The sequence below is a fragment of the Kogia breviceps genome, chromosome 3, assembly GCF_026419965.1.
Source record: "Kogia breviceps isolate mKogBre1 chromosome 3, mKogBre1 haplotype 1, whole genome shotgun sequence".
Classification (NCBI taxonomy): Eukaryota; Metazoa; Chordata; class Mammalia; order Artiodactyla; family Physeteridae; genus Kogia; species Kogia breviceps.
This window is the reverse complement of record NC_081312.1, coordinates 84605911-84624345: the sequence shown is the minus strand read 5'-3', so window position 1 is coordinate 84624345 and position 18435 is coordinate 84605911. Positions and strand designations below refer to the sequence as shown.

Below are 18435 nucleotides of genomic sequence, written 5' to 3'. Positions count from 1 at the left end.
GATAATACTTCAATCCCACTAGGATGACTACAATCAAAACAATGGAAAATAACAAGTGTTGGTGAGAATGGAGAGAAACTGGAACCCTTGTGCATTGCCCGTAGGAATGTAAAATGGTTCAGCTGCTGTGGAAAAGTTTGGTGATTTCCCCCAAAATTAAACACAGAATTACCATATGACCCAGCAATTCCACTCCTTGGTATATACTTCAAAGAACAGAAAACATGTATTCAGACAAAAATTTGTATACAAATGTTCAAAGCAGCACTATTTACAACCGCCAAAAGGTGGAAACAACCCAATGTCCGTCAACCAATGAATGGATATACAAAATGTGGTATAACCATGCAATGGAATATTATTCAGGAATGAAGTACTGATGCATGCTATAAATTGGATGAACTCAGGGAACTTCCCTGGCGGTCCAATGGTTGACTCCACGCTTCAAATGCTGGGGGCGCGGGTTTGATCCCTGGTCAAGGAACTAGGATCCCACATGTCACATGGTGTGGCCAAAAAAACAAAACTGGATGAACCCTGCAAACACTATGCTAAACAAAAGATGACAGACACAGAAGGTCACATATTATATGATTCCACTTGTAAAAAACGTCCAGAGGGCTTCCCTGGTGGCACAGTGGTTGAGAGTCTGCCTGCTGATGCAGGGGACACAGGTTCATGTCCCAGTCTGGGAAGATCCTGCATGCCACGGAGCGGCTGGGCCCATGAGCCATGGCTGCTGAGCCTGCGCATCCGGAACCTGTGCTCCGCAACGGGAGAGGCCACAACAGTGAGAGGCCCACGTACCGCAAAAAAAAAGTCCAGAATAGGCAAACCCATAGAGACAGAAGGTTGACTAATGGAATCAGGGCTAGGAGTATGGGTTTCCTTTTGGGTGATGAAAATGTTTTGGAACTAATTAAGAGGTGATGGCTGCACAACATTGTGAATGTATGAAACACCACTAAACTGTATATCTTAGAATGGTAATTGTGTTATGTGAACTTTACCTCAATTAAAAAACCAAAAAGACAAGTAGTAAGAAAACCAGACACACAAGGTATTAGAAAAAGAGATCTATTTACAAACCAAAGAGTCCCCAAACTCTAGCTGGAGGGAGAAGAAGGAAGGAGGTAGCAAGTATGAGCAGGTCCTTTAAAAGCCCAACCTCACCCCTGAGAAAGTCTGAGTACCACCCCATGTGGTCAACTCCTACTTCATGGCCCATCCCTGTTCCAGTCCAAGAAGTAATCCCTCCACTGGCCACAGCCCTCAGTCCTCTTGCCAGTCATCCTGTGCCCAGGCAGGCATTGGTGAAAAGTACTCGAAGCCTGGCCCTTTATAGCGCAGGGCATGCAGGAACATCACAAGGTCCTGGGGCAAGGGATCCTGTCGCACTAGCCGGCACTCTGCACAGAGTGGGTCTGTCTCTTGATCCACGACATCGATTTCCGTTGCCTTCTCTGATGCCAAGGGCACTGTGTCCAGATCCTGAGGGCCTGCCTCAACTGCTCCATCCATCTTCTGGGCAGATGCAGCCAACTCTCCTAGGCAGTCTTTGCCCAGCTCTGAGGAAGGGGCTGTAGACTCTGGGAGTCCTGGAGACAGGTCACCCTCACAGAGATCTAGCACATCCAGACTCTGTTTGGCCTGGTGCTCTGCCACAAGGTCCCGCAGTAGTTCCTCATCTGTCTTTGGAATGTGGCCGCCTCGGCCTCGGGAGGGGCCCCAGGCGACTGAGTTGTAGATGGGGTCATTGAGGATGGGGTGACCCAGGAACTGGAGGTGGACTCGGATCTGGTGGGTGCGGCCTGTGAGTGGCTGGCACCGTACCACACTGGAGTGGCCATTGTAGCTCAGTCTCTGGAACACTGTCTCACAGGGTTTGCCCCGAGGATCTACACGGCATACCCCTACCTTGTAGGACACCACCAAGATGGGTTCCTTGCAGGTTACTTCCTCAGCAGGGAACTCCCCCTCCACCCGGCACATGTACTCCTTCTCCAGCTATACAGGAGGGAAGGGGGAGAAAGTCAGCACAAGCCTAAACGCATGAAGCCCAAACCCTCTGCAGTGAGGACAATGGACCTGTGTCAGACAGAAGAGGATTCAAACCTCAGCTCCACCATTTGCCAGTTGTGCAATCCTAGGCACATCACTTACTTAGCCTCTTTAAATCCCATTAACCTGTCTGTAAAATGTTTGATTAGAAAAGCATTTACCCCAACAGGGCTGTTATACGGATTCAGTCAGCTGGGCTCTAACGTACTTGGTACTGGAGCTTGGTATACAGTAAACAATAAATATATTACAATCAGATCCAGAATTACAAGTCTCAAGACCACAATCACCACCATTTAACTCTTCTACCCAAGCGTCTTCCAACACCATCCAGAATTCTTCCCACCAAGTAGATTCTCCCCACAGTCTTAAAAACCTTGCTCAGCCTGTCAGCACTTTAAATCTTCAAAACAGCAAATTACCGAGAGGCAGTATATGTCACTTCTAAAGATCTTTTGAAACATGAGAGATAATAACCTGTCTCTGGCACTTCAGGTGTTGACCTTCCTGAAGATAGGAGGCATGACCAGATAAACATGAAGGCTCACTTCAGATCTAGATCTCAGTAACACCCTTTCAACACAGAGCATTCATGAGGTCAGAAAGTGGCCTGCTGGAGGCAAAAGCTTGGCTCACCTGCCGGTCCCGAACCTGTTCATGAATTCTCTCCGAGACGGCTGCTGTCTTGGCAAACATAAGGACCCCAGAGGTAAGGCGGTCAAGCCGATGCAATGGGTGTAGCTCTTTGAGTTTGTGCTCCTTGCCCAGGATGAAGATGACCGTGTTGTGTCGGAAGCGGCCACAGGGGTGGACAGGAATGGAAGAAGGCTTGTCTACAACCACCACATCTTCGTTCTCTGCTAGCAGGCGGACGGGTTCTGCTGTAACTGGTGGCTCATGCCTGTGCACTGTGTTCCGTAAGAAATCATTGTCCTGCCAATGACATAGGCAACCAGTCAGCCCAGGGTCCAGCCACCTATAATGAGTCAGCAGCACACACAGCTTCCTCCCCTCTTCCTTACTGACATGCAAGAATGGTCACAGTACATCCTTAAGCAGAAAAAGCAGTGTGCATAGTGTAGTCTCACTTTGCAAAAACACCGACATACAGGTAGATAGCAGGCATTGAAAAACTCATAGAAAGATATACACAAAATGTTAATGGTGATATTTCTGGGTGGTAAGAGTATGGATTTTTGTTGTTGTTGTTCTGCTTATTCGTATTTTCTCTACCACAGTTCTATTCAAAAAGTAAATTTTTCTACAATAAAGGAAAAAAAACTCCATAAATCATCACTTATTGTGACCTTGAACAAACACCAAGCTCTAAGTCCAGAGATTTGGGCTCTACACCTGGATTTGCTACAGGCTTACTGTATGCTCTTAGGAACGTCATTTAACTTCTCCAGGCCTCAGTTTCTTCACCTGTAAAATGTGAGGGTCAGTCCAGACCTGTACTTCTCAAAATTGGGATGGGAGAGGGGATTCAAACCACTCACTCTCCAAATGCCTTGCATCCCCTCACAACTATGGTGAGGCAGTGTTAATAACAAGAGTGTCTGGTACCTCAGCTGTGATGGAATTTTAAAGAAGAGTCAAAGCACTGGGCTAGACAATTCTAGTCTCAATCTCTGTCATTTCACAATTCTATCTTATCAGGCTCTACGATAAATAATTAAAGCAGAAGTTATAAGGACACAGGCCTTGAAGGTGGCACTGTTACCTTACCTCTGTGAGGTTTACCTTAGTTTTCTCAGTTTCCTCACAGGTAAAATGAGGTGGCAGTATCTACTCCACAAGTTTGTCATTAGAATTAAATGTTAAAGTACCTAATGCTTAACTCTGTGCCCAGCACACAGTCAGGAGATATAAATGATAGTCTCGGTTATTACTATTTGTACAGAGATCTACAATGCAAGGTAGAAAGTCATAAGTGCCAGTGCCACAAGACAGTGCATAAAAGGAACTATGAGAATTACAACTTCTGTCCCTTGGAAACACCGAAGACGCCTTGATGGAGGGGATAAGTGGGCTGAGTTCTGAAGCATACAGGCTGTCTACCTGCAGAGATGGGGCGCTAAAAGAGTGTTCCAAGTGAAAATGAGAACGCTTCAGCATTACCCCGATTTTACTCCAGTACCTATGCCCTAGTAACTGTGAAATAAAACCCTGCCCCCTTTTCGGCAGGCCCCAAGAGGACTCCACCTTGAGCACAACGCTGAGGTCCCGTACTGGCTCCTCGTTTAGGTGCAGGCGCCCCGCCCTGACCGCGGCCTCGTAGTAGGCAAGAGGCTGGGCTCGGAACTCGGTGCTGAAGACGTGAAGCAAGCTGTGGCCCACCCAGCGGCCTTTGCAGTAAGTTCGGAAGTCAAAGTAATAGGGCCGCACTTTGCGCAGGCCGCCCTCAAAGTAATAGCTGGTCTCGGCAAAGTGTTCATCGCTGAAGCTAACGCCTACCCGCCGCTTCTTCGGGGGCGGCACGACGCGCTCCCCGATTGCGCCCCGCCGCTTCTTCCGCTTGCCGGGGCCCGGGGCTGCAGTCGCGGCCTGCTCCCCGCTCCCTGCGGCCTGCTTCGCGTCCCCCGGGACCGGCTCCACTCCTGGGCCCGCTGGCTCCGGGCGCCCAGGGGGCTGCTCACCCCTCGCGTCGCCACCCGCATCTCCATTTTGCTGAGCCGGAGCCCCCAGCCCGCTCGCTGCCTCGGCCCCGGTCGAGAGCGTTTCCGCCATGGGGCCCCTACGGCCACCCCAAGTCCTGTCAAAGGTGAAACGCCGGAGGTTGAAGCACACTTGCCCAAAAGCCTGGAGCGACAGGCGGCCACCAAGCCACATGACCACCCAGCCGCGGCGGCCCGGTCGCACTCTGATGACGTCACTCGGCACCAACCAATCAGTGAGGCCTAGTGCCGAGGCGGGACTGCGTTAAGAAAAGGAGTGAGCAGAATGAGTTGAGTTGAGAGGCTGTGAGAATGATATATTAAGTGTAGATTCCATGTAGATATGCTCGACGTCCCTTGAGTCTGGAAAGACTCTTGAAAGTTATTTCAAAACAAAACAAAACAAAATGAGGATTGCTAAACTCTGAATATCCAAGAAGCACTGTGTTGTATACTTTAAAGGGTATTATATTTTGTGACTTATAATTCAATAAAGCTGTTATATATGTAATTAAGCGCACACATCTCAGAAGCAATGTTTTTACGCTTGTCTTTCTCCCTAACAGCATGAGAAGGACTAGAGATCTCCCATTTGCCTCCCATATGCTCGTGTCCTGAGATTAAAACTCTAAGTGGATCAAAAGATGTATTTATCAGAGTTCTCAAATGCAAAATACTGAAACCAACTTCTGTTAACTTCATAAGAGACGGAATTATTGAAAGGATATTAGTGCCTCATAGGATTCACGAGAGCTGGAGAACAGGCCCAGAAACATCCAAATCAAGAGAAGCCAAGGCCTCTGAGAACCAGCCACATGACAAAAGGGTGAATTGTATGGAATGTAAATTATATTTCAATAACGTTATTTTAAAAAAAATACTCAAAATGTGGTCTGTGGATTAGCAACATGGGCAACATCTGCTGGAACCGCAGAATCTTTTTCCTCCTTCCCTCCAGATCAGCTGAGTGAGAATCTGCATTTTAACAAGATCCTCAGATGATCTGTCTGCATGTTAAAGTTTGAAAAGGACTTTTATAGACCACGCAAAGTAGATTTTTGTTGTACCCTTTGGACCTCCAGCATCTTCTCAACACTCTTCTCTGTGTGGGGAATTCCCCACATTAAGTACAGCCTCCAAGAGGTGGAATCCAGAAACTGGCCTTCCCCACCTCCCTTGCAACTTGGGCATCCATCACCTGGGCTCCTTTGATCAGGCAGAACCTTTGGTTCAGAGGCATATAGCAGAGGAAGCAGGCACAGTGTGGAATACATGTCTGACAAGATAGCATTGGAGGTATCTGATTTGGGGGACTAAGAGTGGGGGAAGTTCTTGTGTCCAGTGCCCAGCTGCAGTATCTATGTTCAATGGCATTGGGGTGGTCCCTGAGAAGTCCCTCAGGTTTAGACACTGAGGTTTACTCAGTGGGTATAGACCCCAAGTCTGACTCTTTGGTCCATCTTGAGATTCTGTGAACTATTTAATATCCTTTAATCCTGTGGTGTACAATAGAATAGCCATTAGCCACCTGTGGCTATATAAATTTAAATTAATTAAAATGAAAAAAATTTTAATTCAGTTCTTCAGTTACAGAAGCTACATCTCAAGTGCTCAATAATCACATTAAACTAGTGGATACCTTATTGGACAGCTCAAATACAGAACATTTCTATCATCACAGAAATTTTATTGTACAGAGCAGCTTTAATTAATTCCTTTTACTGCTTAAACTGGCTAGAATGAGCTGTATAGTTTGAACTAAGAACTCCACCTAACTTACTGTGATAAGGATTTAAGTCTTTAAGAGCAATGGGAAACTGTCAAAGAGTTTCTGGGGTGTGTGTGCGTGCGTGCGTGCGTGTGTGCGTGTGTGTGTGTGACATGATCTAATCTTCCTTTCAAAAAGATTACCCTGGTTGCAACTTGGAGAAGGGACTGAAGAGTGAATCACAAGGTCTAGCTCCAATTCAGTGTGGTCTTTGACCATGAGGGTTCTAATTTAAACATTCAGACACCAAAGAAATTTTGAACATTTGCCAAGCATCACTTGGCTCTAGAGATACAGAGGTAAGAAAGACATGGTTCCTGACCTCAGTGAAGGCCTAAACTGGTTGAGGAAACAAATATAAAACATATTTGTACTAATCACATTGTGGTTAAAGCAGAGACTAAGATAGAGGGATGCCGACTGCCCTCATGTGGCTTCCCAGTGTGAACAGTCCTTGGGGAGGGGGAGATCACCAGGGCTTATGGTTTCAGCTTTGCAAGTCCAGGATCTGGTTAGGATTTATTCAGTGCACACACTAATTAAACTCAAAGGACACAGATGAATCGCTAAGGGTGACCATTTGTTAATTTACAACTGTAACTTTAAGTTAAAAGGTGTATTCAATTTTATACCAGCCACTGTTTGTGCCTACTGTTAAAGGCACCCTCATCCTGGTATCAAGATATGTAAGAGGCCGAATATGAAATCAAGAGGTTTTTTTGGTGAGCAGGAAATTAGAGAAAACTTCATAAGTGAGTTGAAAGGCCATGGAGCAGCTCAATGAAGCACCCATAAATCTATGACAGTGATCCTGTCTATGAATCAGATGCTACCAGATTCGTGTCACCAGGTCGGGTGGCAGTTGGAGGACTCTGTGGAACCACCCATCCTCATATATTCCCTGTGAATAAGCGCTGCCAAAATCTTGCCTATTATTTGCTCCTTTGTTTTCTAACCTTCTTGCTTTCCACTTCCTTCTGTTTGCATATTCTAAGAATGGTTATAAATTTAACATTAACAGAGTACCTTGTAGTTCCCTTTCACATGGTGGTAGTTATTACCACCATAGCCACATTGATTGGCTTTGAACACATCTGGAGATTATACCCTCAGCCAAGCTACTTCTACAGATGGTTGGCTGATGTCTTTCTTCACGTGTCTTTTGGGAGAGAGTAACCTGCCCTGGAAATTGGGGATCAGGTTGGGAGGGCTGCATCTCAGCGAATGGATAACCCCTGAAGGATATCAAAGGTCATCTCCTTTAAAAAAAAAAAAAAAGCCGGGCTTCCCTGGTGGCGCAGCGGTTGGGAGTCCGCCTGCCGATGCGGGGGACGCGGGTTCGTGCCCCGGCCAGGGAAGATCCTTTTAACAAAAAAAAAAAAAAAAAAAAAAAAAAAAAGCCTTTCTGACACACATTTCCCATGACCACTCTCTCCTTTATGTACTCTGGCCACACTTCCACCATATCCTCTAAAACTCTTTGCTGTTATATGTAAACTTGTCTGCCTCCATGGCGCTTCCTCCTAAGCTTTAAGGCTGGGAGCCATACCAAGTCTTACCTGTCTTGAATTCCCGCTTAACACAATGCCTCGAACACAGCATGAGCTTGATGTCTATTGACTAAATGAATGTGCGAAAGCTTCATAACTTGGTGAACGGGACCTGGATCTCCTGTGAGAGTAAGGAAAGTAATCGCTTCCATCCCCCATTCGAGGAGCAAAAGTCCTCTAATTTGCGTATCGAAGGGCTGAAATTTTCGGGGACAAACACCTGCCCAGAGAACTGCCGAGGAGATTAACTTGCTCAGGGAACCAAGAAAAGTCAAGGCCTTGGAAACTGGGCTTCCCTATATGAGCAGGAAACAAGTGGAAAGCGCCGTCCGCGCGCCTGTAACGCACTGATATAAGCCGAATCAACCTGGCCCTTGGGAAGAGTGGAGCCCAGGGCTTGTGCTCCACCGTTTCCAGGCAACAACAGTCCCGCCCATCGTTTCCTAGCACTCTGCTTCTCGCTTCCTTACCCAGCTGAGCTCCACTCGACCAATTGACGCACAGAACATCGCCAGTTTGGGCGGTGGTTGGAGGACTCCAGGGATCCGTCACCTGGAGACTCCTCCTTCCTATTTCTCCCCGGCTGCCAGCGACTGAACTGAGCTGAGCGTTTGCGGGCTGCTGGGCAGGCGGTTGCGGTAGGTGGAGAGGCGCGGGGGTGCCCAGCGTTTTGTATCCCCGGCTCCGGCCGCATTCCGAGATACCACAGAGGTGCCTCGGGGCCTGAGGCACCGAGGCTAGCCAGTCCTTGAGGCCGGAGTGACTGAGGCCCGGGATCTGGAAACCAGGGTTTTCCGTGCTGGTCTGGACTTCCTGCGGGGGACCAGGGGACCAGGGCTCTGATGCTAGCAAAGTTTTGGTGTGGGTGGGTTCACACGACTTCAGGATAGGGGTGAAGTCTTATTGTGACCCTTGGCATCAGTTCATACAGGGACTCCGGCACATATCTGGCCCTTTTACTTCCGGGCCATTGCGCTGGCTGGGCTCTCTCTCCTGGAATTATTCAGACCTTTCCCCAGGCAGCCTTCCTAATCTCAAAGGTCCCTCCTGTAAGAAGGTGTCAATTCATCCTATTAGACTAGATAGTTACAAAAGCCCCCAGGCTTTGTGGGTAGCCCTTCCCACTTAGCTCTGCTCAGGCTACTTTCAGTATAGAGTCCCAAACAGGCAGAGTGATATTGGGTAAAAACATGGCTTTTGGAGCGGCACAGGTCTGGTTTCCAATCAGGGATTCACTCTGTATCAGTAATGTGCCTTTGACAAGTTACCCTTATGATCCTCAGTTTTTTCATCTGTAAAATGATGACAATGTCTGTCTTTCCATTCTTCTATTAAAATAAGAACATGAGCCGTATAGCCCAGCATCACCATGTAATGAGCACATGAGTCTTGCATATGACAGTACTCTGACAGTTTTCACCAAGCAGCATTTTTATTATCCTGGTGTACTGTATATGGAACTGTGCAGGGCCTTTAGTCTGTATCCTATTGAAAACAGAATTTAATTGGCTGAGGACAGAGTGGTTGCATTTTGGAGATCTTTGGAGAAAAGTGCAGAATGGTTGTCCTCACTGGAAATGTCCTAGAAATTCCTCTGTGTGTGTGTGCGTATATGTGTTAAACATCCATAACATAAATTTTACCATTTTAACCATTTTTAGATGTACTGTTAAGTGGCATTCACATTATTGTACAACCATCATGATCATCTATTTCTAGAACTTCCCAAACCGAAACTCTGTACCCATTAAACAGTAACTCCCATTACCACCCCCGCCTACAACCACCATTTTATTTTCTGTCTCTATGAGTTTGACTGCATAGACCTCATATAAGTGGAATCATTCAATATTTGTCCTTTTGTGTCTGGCTTATAGAAATTCCATTTTAAGGGACTTCCCTGGTGGCGCAGAGGTTAAGAATCTGCCTGCCAATGCAAGGGACACAGGTTCGAGTCCTGGTCCGGGAAGATCCCACATGCTACAGAGCAACTAAGCCTGTGCGCCACAACTACTGAGCCTACGCTCTAGAGCCCACCAGCCACAACTGCTGAGCCCATGTGTCACAACTCCTGAATCCCACACACCCAGAGCCTGTGCTCCACAACAAGAGACGCCACCGCAATGAGAAGCCCACACGCACTGCAACGAAGCGTAGCCCCTGCTTGGCGCAACTAGAGAAAGCCTATGTGCAGCAACGAAGACCCAACACAGCCAAAAACTAATTAATTAATTTAAAAAAAGAGAAATTCCATTTTAAAAGACAAACTTCATTATGAAAACAACCTGAGTGCAGAGCCAGAAGAGGAACCTAATTACCCTTTTGTCATCTTTTTCTCTATAACATAGGAATGTAATAGAAGACATTTTAAATTTTGTTAAGAGAAACTTCATAAAAGGCTATTACCTTCCTTCCTAAGTCAGTCCTTATTCACTTGAGCTTCTGTTTTTTCAGCTCAGATTCCAAATGAAAATGTTTGAGAACATTGACTCTACAACTACAAGATCTGGCCCTGATCTTTGGGCCGAAATCTGTTCCTGTCTGCCACATCCTGACCAAGAGGATAGTGCCAGCAATGCTTTCTCAGACTCCTTTATGGATTCTTACCCTGCAGGCACAGGCCAGAGGGAGGCCCCAGACTTTGCTGTGCAACCAGCTGTAAAGCCTTGGGCTCCCCTGCAGGATTCAGAAGTGTATTTAGCATCTCTAGGTAAGTTAGATGGCTTTTTTTTTTTTTTTTTAATCAGCAGCTGGTGGTTTTAAGGAAGCTTGTTGAAGTTCTGTTACATCAAACCTGGTTTTCTATTCTCAGTTTGTTTTTTTGTTTGTTTTTTTGTCCTTACCACATGTATCTGTCAGATGTAATTCTAGGGTGTGTTTCAGGTTGGTTGTTGGGAAGGAGCCCCCTTTTCCTTGTACATCCCTTAACAGTCTGTCATCTCCTGCCTCTGACTGTTTCATCTAAATTCTGCTTTATTTATTGGCATTCTGTAGGACACTCTTGTTCACTCTTGGTGGCCCATGTATTCAGATAACCCCAAAGTGTCATACCTTATACATCCTGAAAGAAGAAGGTCATGGTCCCAGAGCTACATGTGGATTTATGATGCTACAGTTTGAGAAACTGTTATATTTAATAGATTGATGGTTGGGATGGGAGTATATTGACATAAAATTCATTCTGCCTCTTGTTAGCCATTTTAGTTTTTAAATATTTCCTGAACACATCTTCACTGCCCTGTCCTGTGGCCTTAAGTATTTAGAGAGACTCCTAACACAGGAAAGAGATTCAGATTGTCCCATGCTAGGGGAAAGACAAATATCAGTCTTCGGCAGTGATCGCCAGTCTTCAGAATTGTGTTAACCTTTACTATTAGACATCTATGAGACGCATCAATGTGTCACAAAACCAAACCTGAGAATAATTATTTGAGGAAGGAAAGGCAATTCAGGAAGAAGAAGCATTTGAGGAAGGACAGAAAGAAGACTCAGAATAGAGTTTACATGATTGCTAAGAAATTTCTTGGAAAAATAGAAGGAATTTGGTTAATGATGTATTGGAGGAAAAAAATATGAGAAAAACACAGGTGAAATGATGGCTAATGAGAAAGATGAGGGTGTAATATGAAATTTGTTGGGAAGCCACCAGAGATAGTATAGTAATACTTGCAGCAATGGCTGAGGAGGTTACCAATTCTGTTGTAGTAGTCAGAATATCTGTTTAATGATGATAAGGAGAAGAAGCCACAGTCTGAGGAAGCTGAAGAACCAGATCCTTCGGCTTGTTGGTGCTCTGTGCCCAGGGCATATAAGAAACTTTCATGGACTCAGTGATGTTTTTGATTGGTGAAGTCTGGTTCAGAAAGTTAAAACTCCACGGATCTTTTCTAAAATCAGTTAAGATGATGATTAAAATGTCCTCCCCTGAAGAAAATACGAGAGATTCCTGTTGCCTATGGCAGAGTCTGGAAGATAATGGCAAGTGGGTTTGGAGGATGCAAGGCACCTATTTCTGCCTGATCACATCTGATCAGGGACTCAGCACCCTCAGAAAGGGGAAGACCTTTTCCAGCCCAAAAGACTACCTCCCACCTTGACAATCAAGGCCTGACAACATAAGGATTGTTTTTATTGCCAAAAAAACTTACATCAGAGAATCCACTAAGAGCAACAATTAAAAACTTTTAGCCAGTTCAACCTGAGATATACATAATCCTTTACCCATCCTCCAGGAGAAAAAAACTCCTCAAATATTTAACATTTATCAACTGTAGGCTTTTTTTTTTTTTTTTTTTTTACATGGGTGAGCTTTTGGTGGTAACTTGTAGCAACAAAAGGTGTTTGTTTTGATCAGTGGGTTTCAGCTGATGTGGCTTGTTTAGAAATGAAAACAAGATTGCAAATCATAAAGTTTCTGTTGGTGGGCTTGATGTCCACCCCTCCCCTCCAAAAAGTCATCGTTTACCTATTTATTATAGTTGGAGGCAAGACTAAATTAAGGCAGAAGGCAAATGGTGATACCCTTATTTGTATTCTTTTAAAGGGGTTATTTGTTCATCAATTATACTTAAAATGCAAAGAAGAGTAACTAAACATGTATCACCAGGAAGCCATAATGGACCACTCTCAACAGGGATTACAAGATGTTTGTTTTTGTTAGGCTCGAACATCCAGGCCACAAGCAGAACAACCTTCAAAAAAAATGTTGGGAGATTCCTTTTCTTTAATCAAGAACTTAATCACACATAGAGATCTCAAAGGTCTCTTATTATTGAGTTCTCATCAAGTCAATATTTGTGTCTAATGAACCATGGAATCTCTCTTCATTTTATCTAATTCTTTCTCATGAGGTTTGGAAACCACTTTTTGACACTAACAAAAAAACCATTTACTCCCCTGAGAGACTATTTTCAGGAGTTGAAAAAAGAAAATAGTCTACACATGTCAAGCCAGGGAAAACAAGCATTTCTTAGAGAGATAACTGCTGGGCTTCTGTGATTTCAAAGAAACCACGCCATCAATTTATTTATGAGAAACTATAAACCCCTTTTCTGGGGTTAAACAATTAAACAGTTATTTGATACAATGCAGAGAGAAGGCATTGGGATGGAAAAAGAAAAATGTACGTTTGTTCTCCTTAAAAAAATGAGCTCTTTTTTCAGGGAGTGTGCTTGTACTCATCAGTGAGAGAATTTTTAAGTTGACATTTTGCATTCTGTTTTGTTTTGTTTTGTTTTGTTTTGTTTGGCCGCACTGTGTGGCATGCGGAATCCTGGTTCCCCAACCAGGGATTGAACCCGTGCTCCCTGCAGTGGAAGCACAGAGTCTCAACCACTGGACCTGCAGGGGAATCTGGCATTTTGCATTTTAGATTAGTTCTCTTTCATACTCACTTTCCTTGTTAAGTTCAACTTCCTCTCTCTTTAGAGAAGAAACTGAGAAGAATCAAAGGTTTACATCAGGAAGTGACTTCCAAGGACATGCTTCGAACCCTGGCCCAAGCAAGGAAGGAATGCTGGGACCGGTTCCTCCAGGAGAAGTTAGCATCAGAATTCTTTGTGGATGGACTTGATTCTGATGAGAGGTAATTGATTCTCAGTCCAGCTCCAGATGACGGTCTGTTTCACTGAAAGCATTTCTCTTCCTCTAAACAAGTCAGGGAGAGCCACATCTGAGTCCAGATATAAGTTGATATCAACATCAGGTTTTCTGAGCTAAAATCATCCTTTGTAAGGTTGCTTTATTTGCTTAGTCCAGTGGCAGATTTTTGGGAATGAGTATTTTTGCGAAGAAGCAAATTCCCCATCTACATCTTTCTTTTTTTTGGCTGCGTTGGGTCTTCGTTGCTGCGTGTGGGCTTTCTCTAGTGTGGTGAGCAGGGGCTACTCTTCGTTGCCGTGCACGGACTTCTCATTGCGGTGGCTTCTCTTGTTGCGGAGCGCAGGCTCTAGGCACGCAGGCTCAGTAGTTGTGGCTCACATGCTCTAGAGCGCAGGCTCAGTAGTTGTGGCTCATGGGCTTAGTTGCTCCGCGGCATGTGGGATCTTCCCGGACCAGGGCTCGAACCCATGTCCCCTGCGTTGGCAGGTGGATTCTTAACCACTGTGCCACCAGGGAAGCCCCCCCACCTACATCTTGATCACAGGTTGAACAGAGTTGAGAATAAACTATTGTCTTCATTTTTAAGTACACACTGTGCTTGAGAAAGTAGTAATCAATCAACTGGAACCAAGTCTTCTTACCTATGAATCTCCACTGCCTTACAGAGTTTCTGTCATATTTCTGTCAAATTTGTGTAGACCAAATGAATGAATTTCTTAATCTACTATGAAGGCACTATGCTTGATGTCATAGGCATGGAGGGGAGATGTAAGGATGTTTTAGAGCCTTGTTTTGGTCCTCAGAACTAGGTGGGGAGAGCTGACAAATATATATGTAGACATACCTAACAAAACGAGGCACCATAAGAAAAGAGCCAGATGAGTGGAAGTGACAACATGTTTTAGGAGTTGAAAGACCATTGAGCTCCCTCTGGGGTCTGGTTTTGTACCAAAGGAGAACAGTATCTGCAGATGGGCTGGATGCAGAAAGGAGAAGAGGGCATTCTGCCACAAAGAGCAGGATGGTGCTTGACACCGGGCATAGGAGCTCTGCCACTTACTGGTTGTATGTTGCTGGGTGAGTAACCTGTGTGTGCCTCAGCTTCCTGCTCTGTTAAGCAGAAGTACCTCTTACCTTATAAGGTTGTTATGAGCATTAAATGAGTTACTATGTATAAAGCACTTAGAACAGTGCCTGGCACAGGGTCAGTACTGTGTGTTAGCTATTCTTAATACTATTCTTCCTAACAGAATTGTAAAATTCAGTAAGAAATTATTCAGAATGAAAATCAGTGAGAGAAATAAAAACCTGAATTTTAACACAAGGTCTTAGGGGAATATGACTTATCCTAAGTTTACATCATAGTGTTAACACTGATTTTGAGAGTCCCATGGTATCAGATGAAGATACTGCTGCTGAAATCATGGACAGTATGTGAATAGAACTTCATGGTTACATTTTATTTTTTAATTTGCAAAGTATTTTCACTTACCTTATCTCAAATATTGCATCAGCGTGCCCCCAGATCCTTCAGAAATCAGTGTGGCATCTAAGGTCAGGTCAACTTCCCTCTGAGGGTTCAGAAAATAATATACATTTTGCTCTTTTCTTTTCCCAATTGAGCCTTAAACTGCCCCAAACACAAAAGATGAAGTTGCACAGATTTCTGAGCCACTAATAATTTGGTATTATATTCTCTCCTTTTGAATATTTCCTTCCTCTCCAGTTCTGAGAAGAAAAGACAACTTTCTCCTGCATAATTGTCAAATAGGAATTATTCTTCTCAGAAATCAGATCAGCACCAAGACTCAAGTTCATGTTTCTGTGTATTTATTAATACCTAAAATAATGTGGTTTTCCCTTCCTTATAGAAATAATTGAAACAATTTTATGAAAAATATGGTAGATGAAGATTAAATGCCCACATAGCACCTTAGTCCCCTGAGCTATGGACACCTGTTGAGTGGTGGTCACCTGTTGCCCTCAGCCTACATCTGTGGGAATGCTTCTATCAGTGTTCAGAACAAGTGCCAGGAAACAGTAGACGTGCATTTGGTTTCAAACTTCAAAGTTTATGTTTTAAACACAGGCCATAAGTCGGGCTTCCCTGGTGGCGCAGTGGTTGAGAGTCCGCCTGCCAATGCAGGGGACACGGGTTCGTACCCTGGTCCGGGAAGATCCCACATGCCGCAGAGAGGCTGGGCCCGTGAGCCATGGCCTCTGAGCCTGCGTGTGCGGAGCCTGTGCTCAGCAACGGGAGAGGCCACAACAGTGAGAGGCCCGTGTATTGCAAAAACAATAACAAAAAAACACAGGCCATTTTGTAGTGGAATTGTGTGGTTCTTCACGTATGTGAATCCACAACATGATTCCCTCATTTTAGGTGTCTAAAATCTGCTGGTTATGGCCTTATTTCTTGGCTTATGATTTTTTTGCTATTGAAGAGCACAGAATGAGGTTTATATTATTCCTAGTCATTTGCAATTTACCGTGAATGTCTAATAGCTTTAGGGTGGAGGATCCTGGGTACTCAAGGAAGGTGGGAGGGGGACACTTACCCCTCCCCACAGATCCAAACAAAAAAGAGCCCCCTGGCATAGTGGCCATTCCTTTGTGGGGGACATTGCTACTCAGATGTTTCCATCTTGGCATCTTGCTGAAGAAAGAACTAAACAAACAAAAACACACGAAAAATCATGCTTAGTACAACTAAGTGCTATAAGTATAATTGAGCCTCAGACTACCTCAGGTATAAGAGATTTCAAGATGCTCAGGTTTCTGCCTCACTAATAATTTGGTATTTACTTGAATGTTTCCTCCCCTTGACAATTTCTCTTCTCTCCAGTTTTGAGGAAAAAGAGACGGGACTGAGGCATAAGCTCTTTAGCTGTTCTCATCAAGCCTTCAGAGACTCTGCATTTGACGGCGCATGGTGCTGCTTGTCGCCCAAGTGCCCACTAGGGGGTAAATTATGCCACGGAGCTGCCAGGATGCACAGCTGTCAGAGGAGTATCTGTGCTCCCCATGTTAGCAGTGAAAAACAATTATAGGAAGAAATTGGTGGTGGGCAGGAAGGCAGTCTTTGAGTAACTGAGATAATCATTAAGTAATTAATCAGTGAGGTCTGATGCAGCCACCCTTTTCTCCTGCTCTCTCCTAGCACCTTGGAACATTTCAAGAGGTGGCTCCAGCCAGATAAAGTAGCCATCAGTACGGAGGAGGTCCAGTATCTGATTCCTCCAGAGTCGCAGGTTGAGAAGCCAGCGCCCGGGGATGAGCCAGCAGCAGTGGAACAATAAATTACACACACACACACACACACACACACACACACACACACACACACACACACACACACACACACACACACACACACACACACAAACACACACGCCCAGCAGCCGTCTTGGGTCCGGAGGGAACAGCAGACAGCTCGGCGGCGGCAGCAGCAGCAAGGAGAAATCTAGCGAGGGAAAAAGCCCAACCTTCCACTCCACCAAGCAAGCAGCTGCGGGCCCCTGAGGACTTGCTGGGGGCTGGCACGTGTGACTGTCTTGGGTAAAGTGACTGACCCAGTGTGTGCTGGATCAAAATACCGCCTTCCTCTCTGTCTCACAGCTTGTCTGAGCTCTGTTGCTGCAGGTGAGAAGTCTGCTAAGAACCTAGTGAAGGACCAAGTGTGAAAGTATTTGGAGAAACTGATACCCTTGTGTATAATGTATAAGTTAAGTGAGCCATATTTTTTCTCACCTCTTCTGGATGTTCCCGCCTGTGTTCCAAGCGTTCCCTTGGTAAATTGTCAGGGATGCGTGGCACCGAAGAGAATGAAGTCTGCTTCCTTGAATCCAAGACCTATCTGAGGCTTCTCTAACAAGTCCATAATAAATATAGGGACTTTAGGAAAAAGAGGCTGGGCTTTTTCTTCGTCTGATTTGTTTCTTGTGGGGAAAATGAACGAAAGAAGTGTGAAAATATAGGTGTTTCTGTGTATACATGTATATTTTTTATTTCATGCATGGTTTCTTCCCTGACTTCCTCTGGCACTTAAAAAGAGCCAGTTTCCAAATTAGACTTGTGTTTATGGTATTGATATTTGAAACCACTCCTGAATAATTCCACACCTGCTCCTTGTGGCAGCTTTCCTGGATAAGCCTATGCTTCCTACCTTGTTTATGATGTTCTTGTTCAGTTGGTATTGTCCACATAAAACTTTTCTCATCAGACTAGCTGTGTGAGGTGCTATTAACTTGATTCCTCCCAGAGAGGTACTCCCAGACAGTGAGGAGGTAAAGACAAATGCATGTCAATGCAGGAGAGCTGGTAACCTTTGCCAGATTCCTGTTTTTAACATGTGCCCTCTGACAAGCCAAACCTCGGTGCCCTGAGGGTAGGATTCTGAGGTCATGGCTCCAGTGGAGCGTCTTTCTGGGTAATAGGTTCCAAATCCCTAATGATGAGCAGGTGGCCATAAAAACCTTCAGAGAACATTTGCTCATTTCTAAATCAAGTAGATTGAGAAATTTTGCCTTGTCCAAAAAGATGGGAACCAACCAGGTGATTCTATGTACTTGCTTAATTATATGAATATTTTTGTCATAATTTCCAGATGGGTTTTCCTTTTTGTTTTGCCATTGACTACTGGTGTTAGCTTTATTCTTACTGCTTTTTATTAGTAGGATGCCTTTGACAGAGAGAGTGACCCTCTGTTCCCCAGACACTTTGAGCAAGCCAGACACTGACAGTCATCCAGCCCTGGACTAAGCTTGCAAGGGATTCTGCCTGGGGTTCAGGTGCCAAA

The 18435-nt window shown here is 44.9% G+C and overlaps 2 protein-coding genes across 4 annotated transcripts; one reads left to right on the top strand and one right to left on the bottom strand.

The window, feature by feature from the left end:
- Positions 1-1061: 1061 nt before the first annotated feature.
- RPUSD2 (RNA pseudouridine synthase domain containing 2) lies at positions 1062-4912 on the bottom strand. 2 transcript variants are annotated; one of them, XM_059057852.2, is made up of 3 exons: positions 4267-4912; positions 2698-2994; positions 1062-2007 (listed from the first exon to the last, which is right to left on the bottom strand). In XM_059057852.2, the coding sequence occupies exons 1-3, from the start codon at positions 4891-4893 to the stop codon at positions 1273-1275; spliced, it is 1659 nt and encodes a 552-aa protein (XP_058913835.1). In that variant the 5' UTR covers positions 4894-4912; the 3' UTR covers positions 1062-1272. The 2 variants fall into 2 exon arrangements, with proteins under 2 accessions (XP_058913835.1, XP_066885107.1); XM_067029006.1 differs by having other exon boundaries at positions 4519-4912.
- A 3675-nt stretch (positions 4913-8587) lies between these two features.
- Positions 8588-17627, top strand: CCDC32 (coiled-coil domain containing 32). 2 transcript variants are annotated; one of them, XM_067029007.1, is made up of 4 exons: positions 8588-8674; positions 10491-10746; positions 13464-13620; positions 16798-17627. In XM_067029007.1, exons 2-4 carry the CDS (start codon positions 10503-10505, stop codon positions 16934-16936), a joined length of 540 nt encoding a protein of 179 aa, XP_066885108.1. In that variant the 5' UTR covers positions 8588-8674; positions 10491-10502; the 3' UTR covers positions 16937-17627. The 2 variants fall into 2 exon arrangements, with proteins under 2 accessions (XP_066885108.1, XP_066885109.1); XM_067029008.1 differs by having other exon boundaries at positions 8594-8674; positions 10496-10746.
- Positions 17628-18435: the final 808 nt, after the last annotated feature.

Excerpts from the sequence above, each read along its gene's own strand:
- RPUSD2 (XM_059057852.2), bottom strand. The coding sequence starts at position 4,893 with ATGTGGCTTGGTGGCCGCCTGTCGCTCCAGGCTTTTGGGCAAGTGTGC. Across the intron at positions 2,995-4,266 it reads ACCTCAGCGTTGTGCTCAAG|GACAATGATTTCTTACGGAA; the intron begins GTGGAGTCCTCT and ends TGTCATTGGCAG. Across the intron at positions 2,008-2,697 it reads AACAGGTTCGGGACCGGCAG|CTGGAGAAGGAGTACATGTG; the intron begins GTGAGCCAAGCT and ends CCTCCTGTATAG.
- CCDC32 (XM_067029007.1), top strand. The coding sequence starts at position 10,503 with ATGAAAATGTTTGAGAACATTGACTCTACAACTACAAGATCTGGCCCT. Across the intron at positions 10,747-13,463 it reads AGTGTATTTAGCATCTCTAG|AGAAGAAACTGAGAAGAATC; the intron begins GTAAGTTAGATG and ends CTCTCTCTTTAG. Across the intron at positions 13,621-16,797 it reads GGACTTGATTCTGATGAGAG|CACCTTGGAACATTTCAAGA; the intron begins GTAATTGATTCT and ends GCTCTCTCCTAG.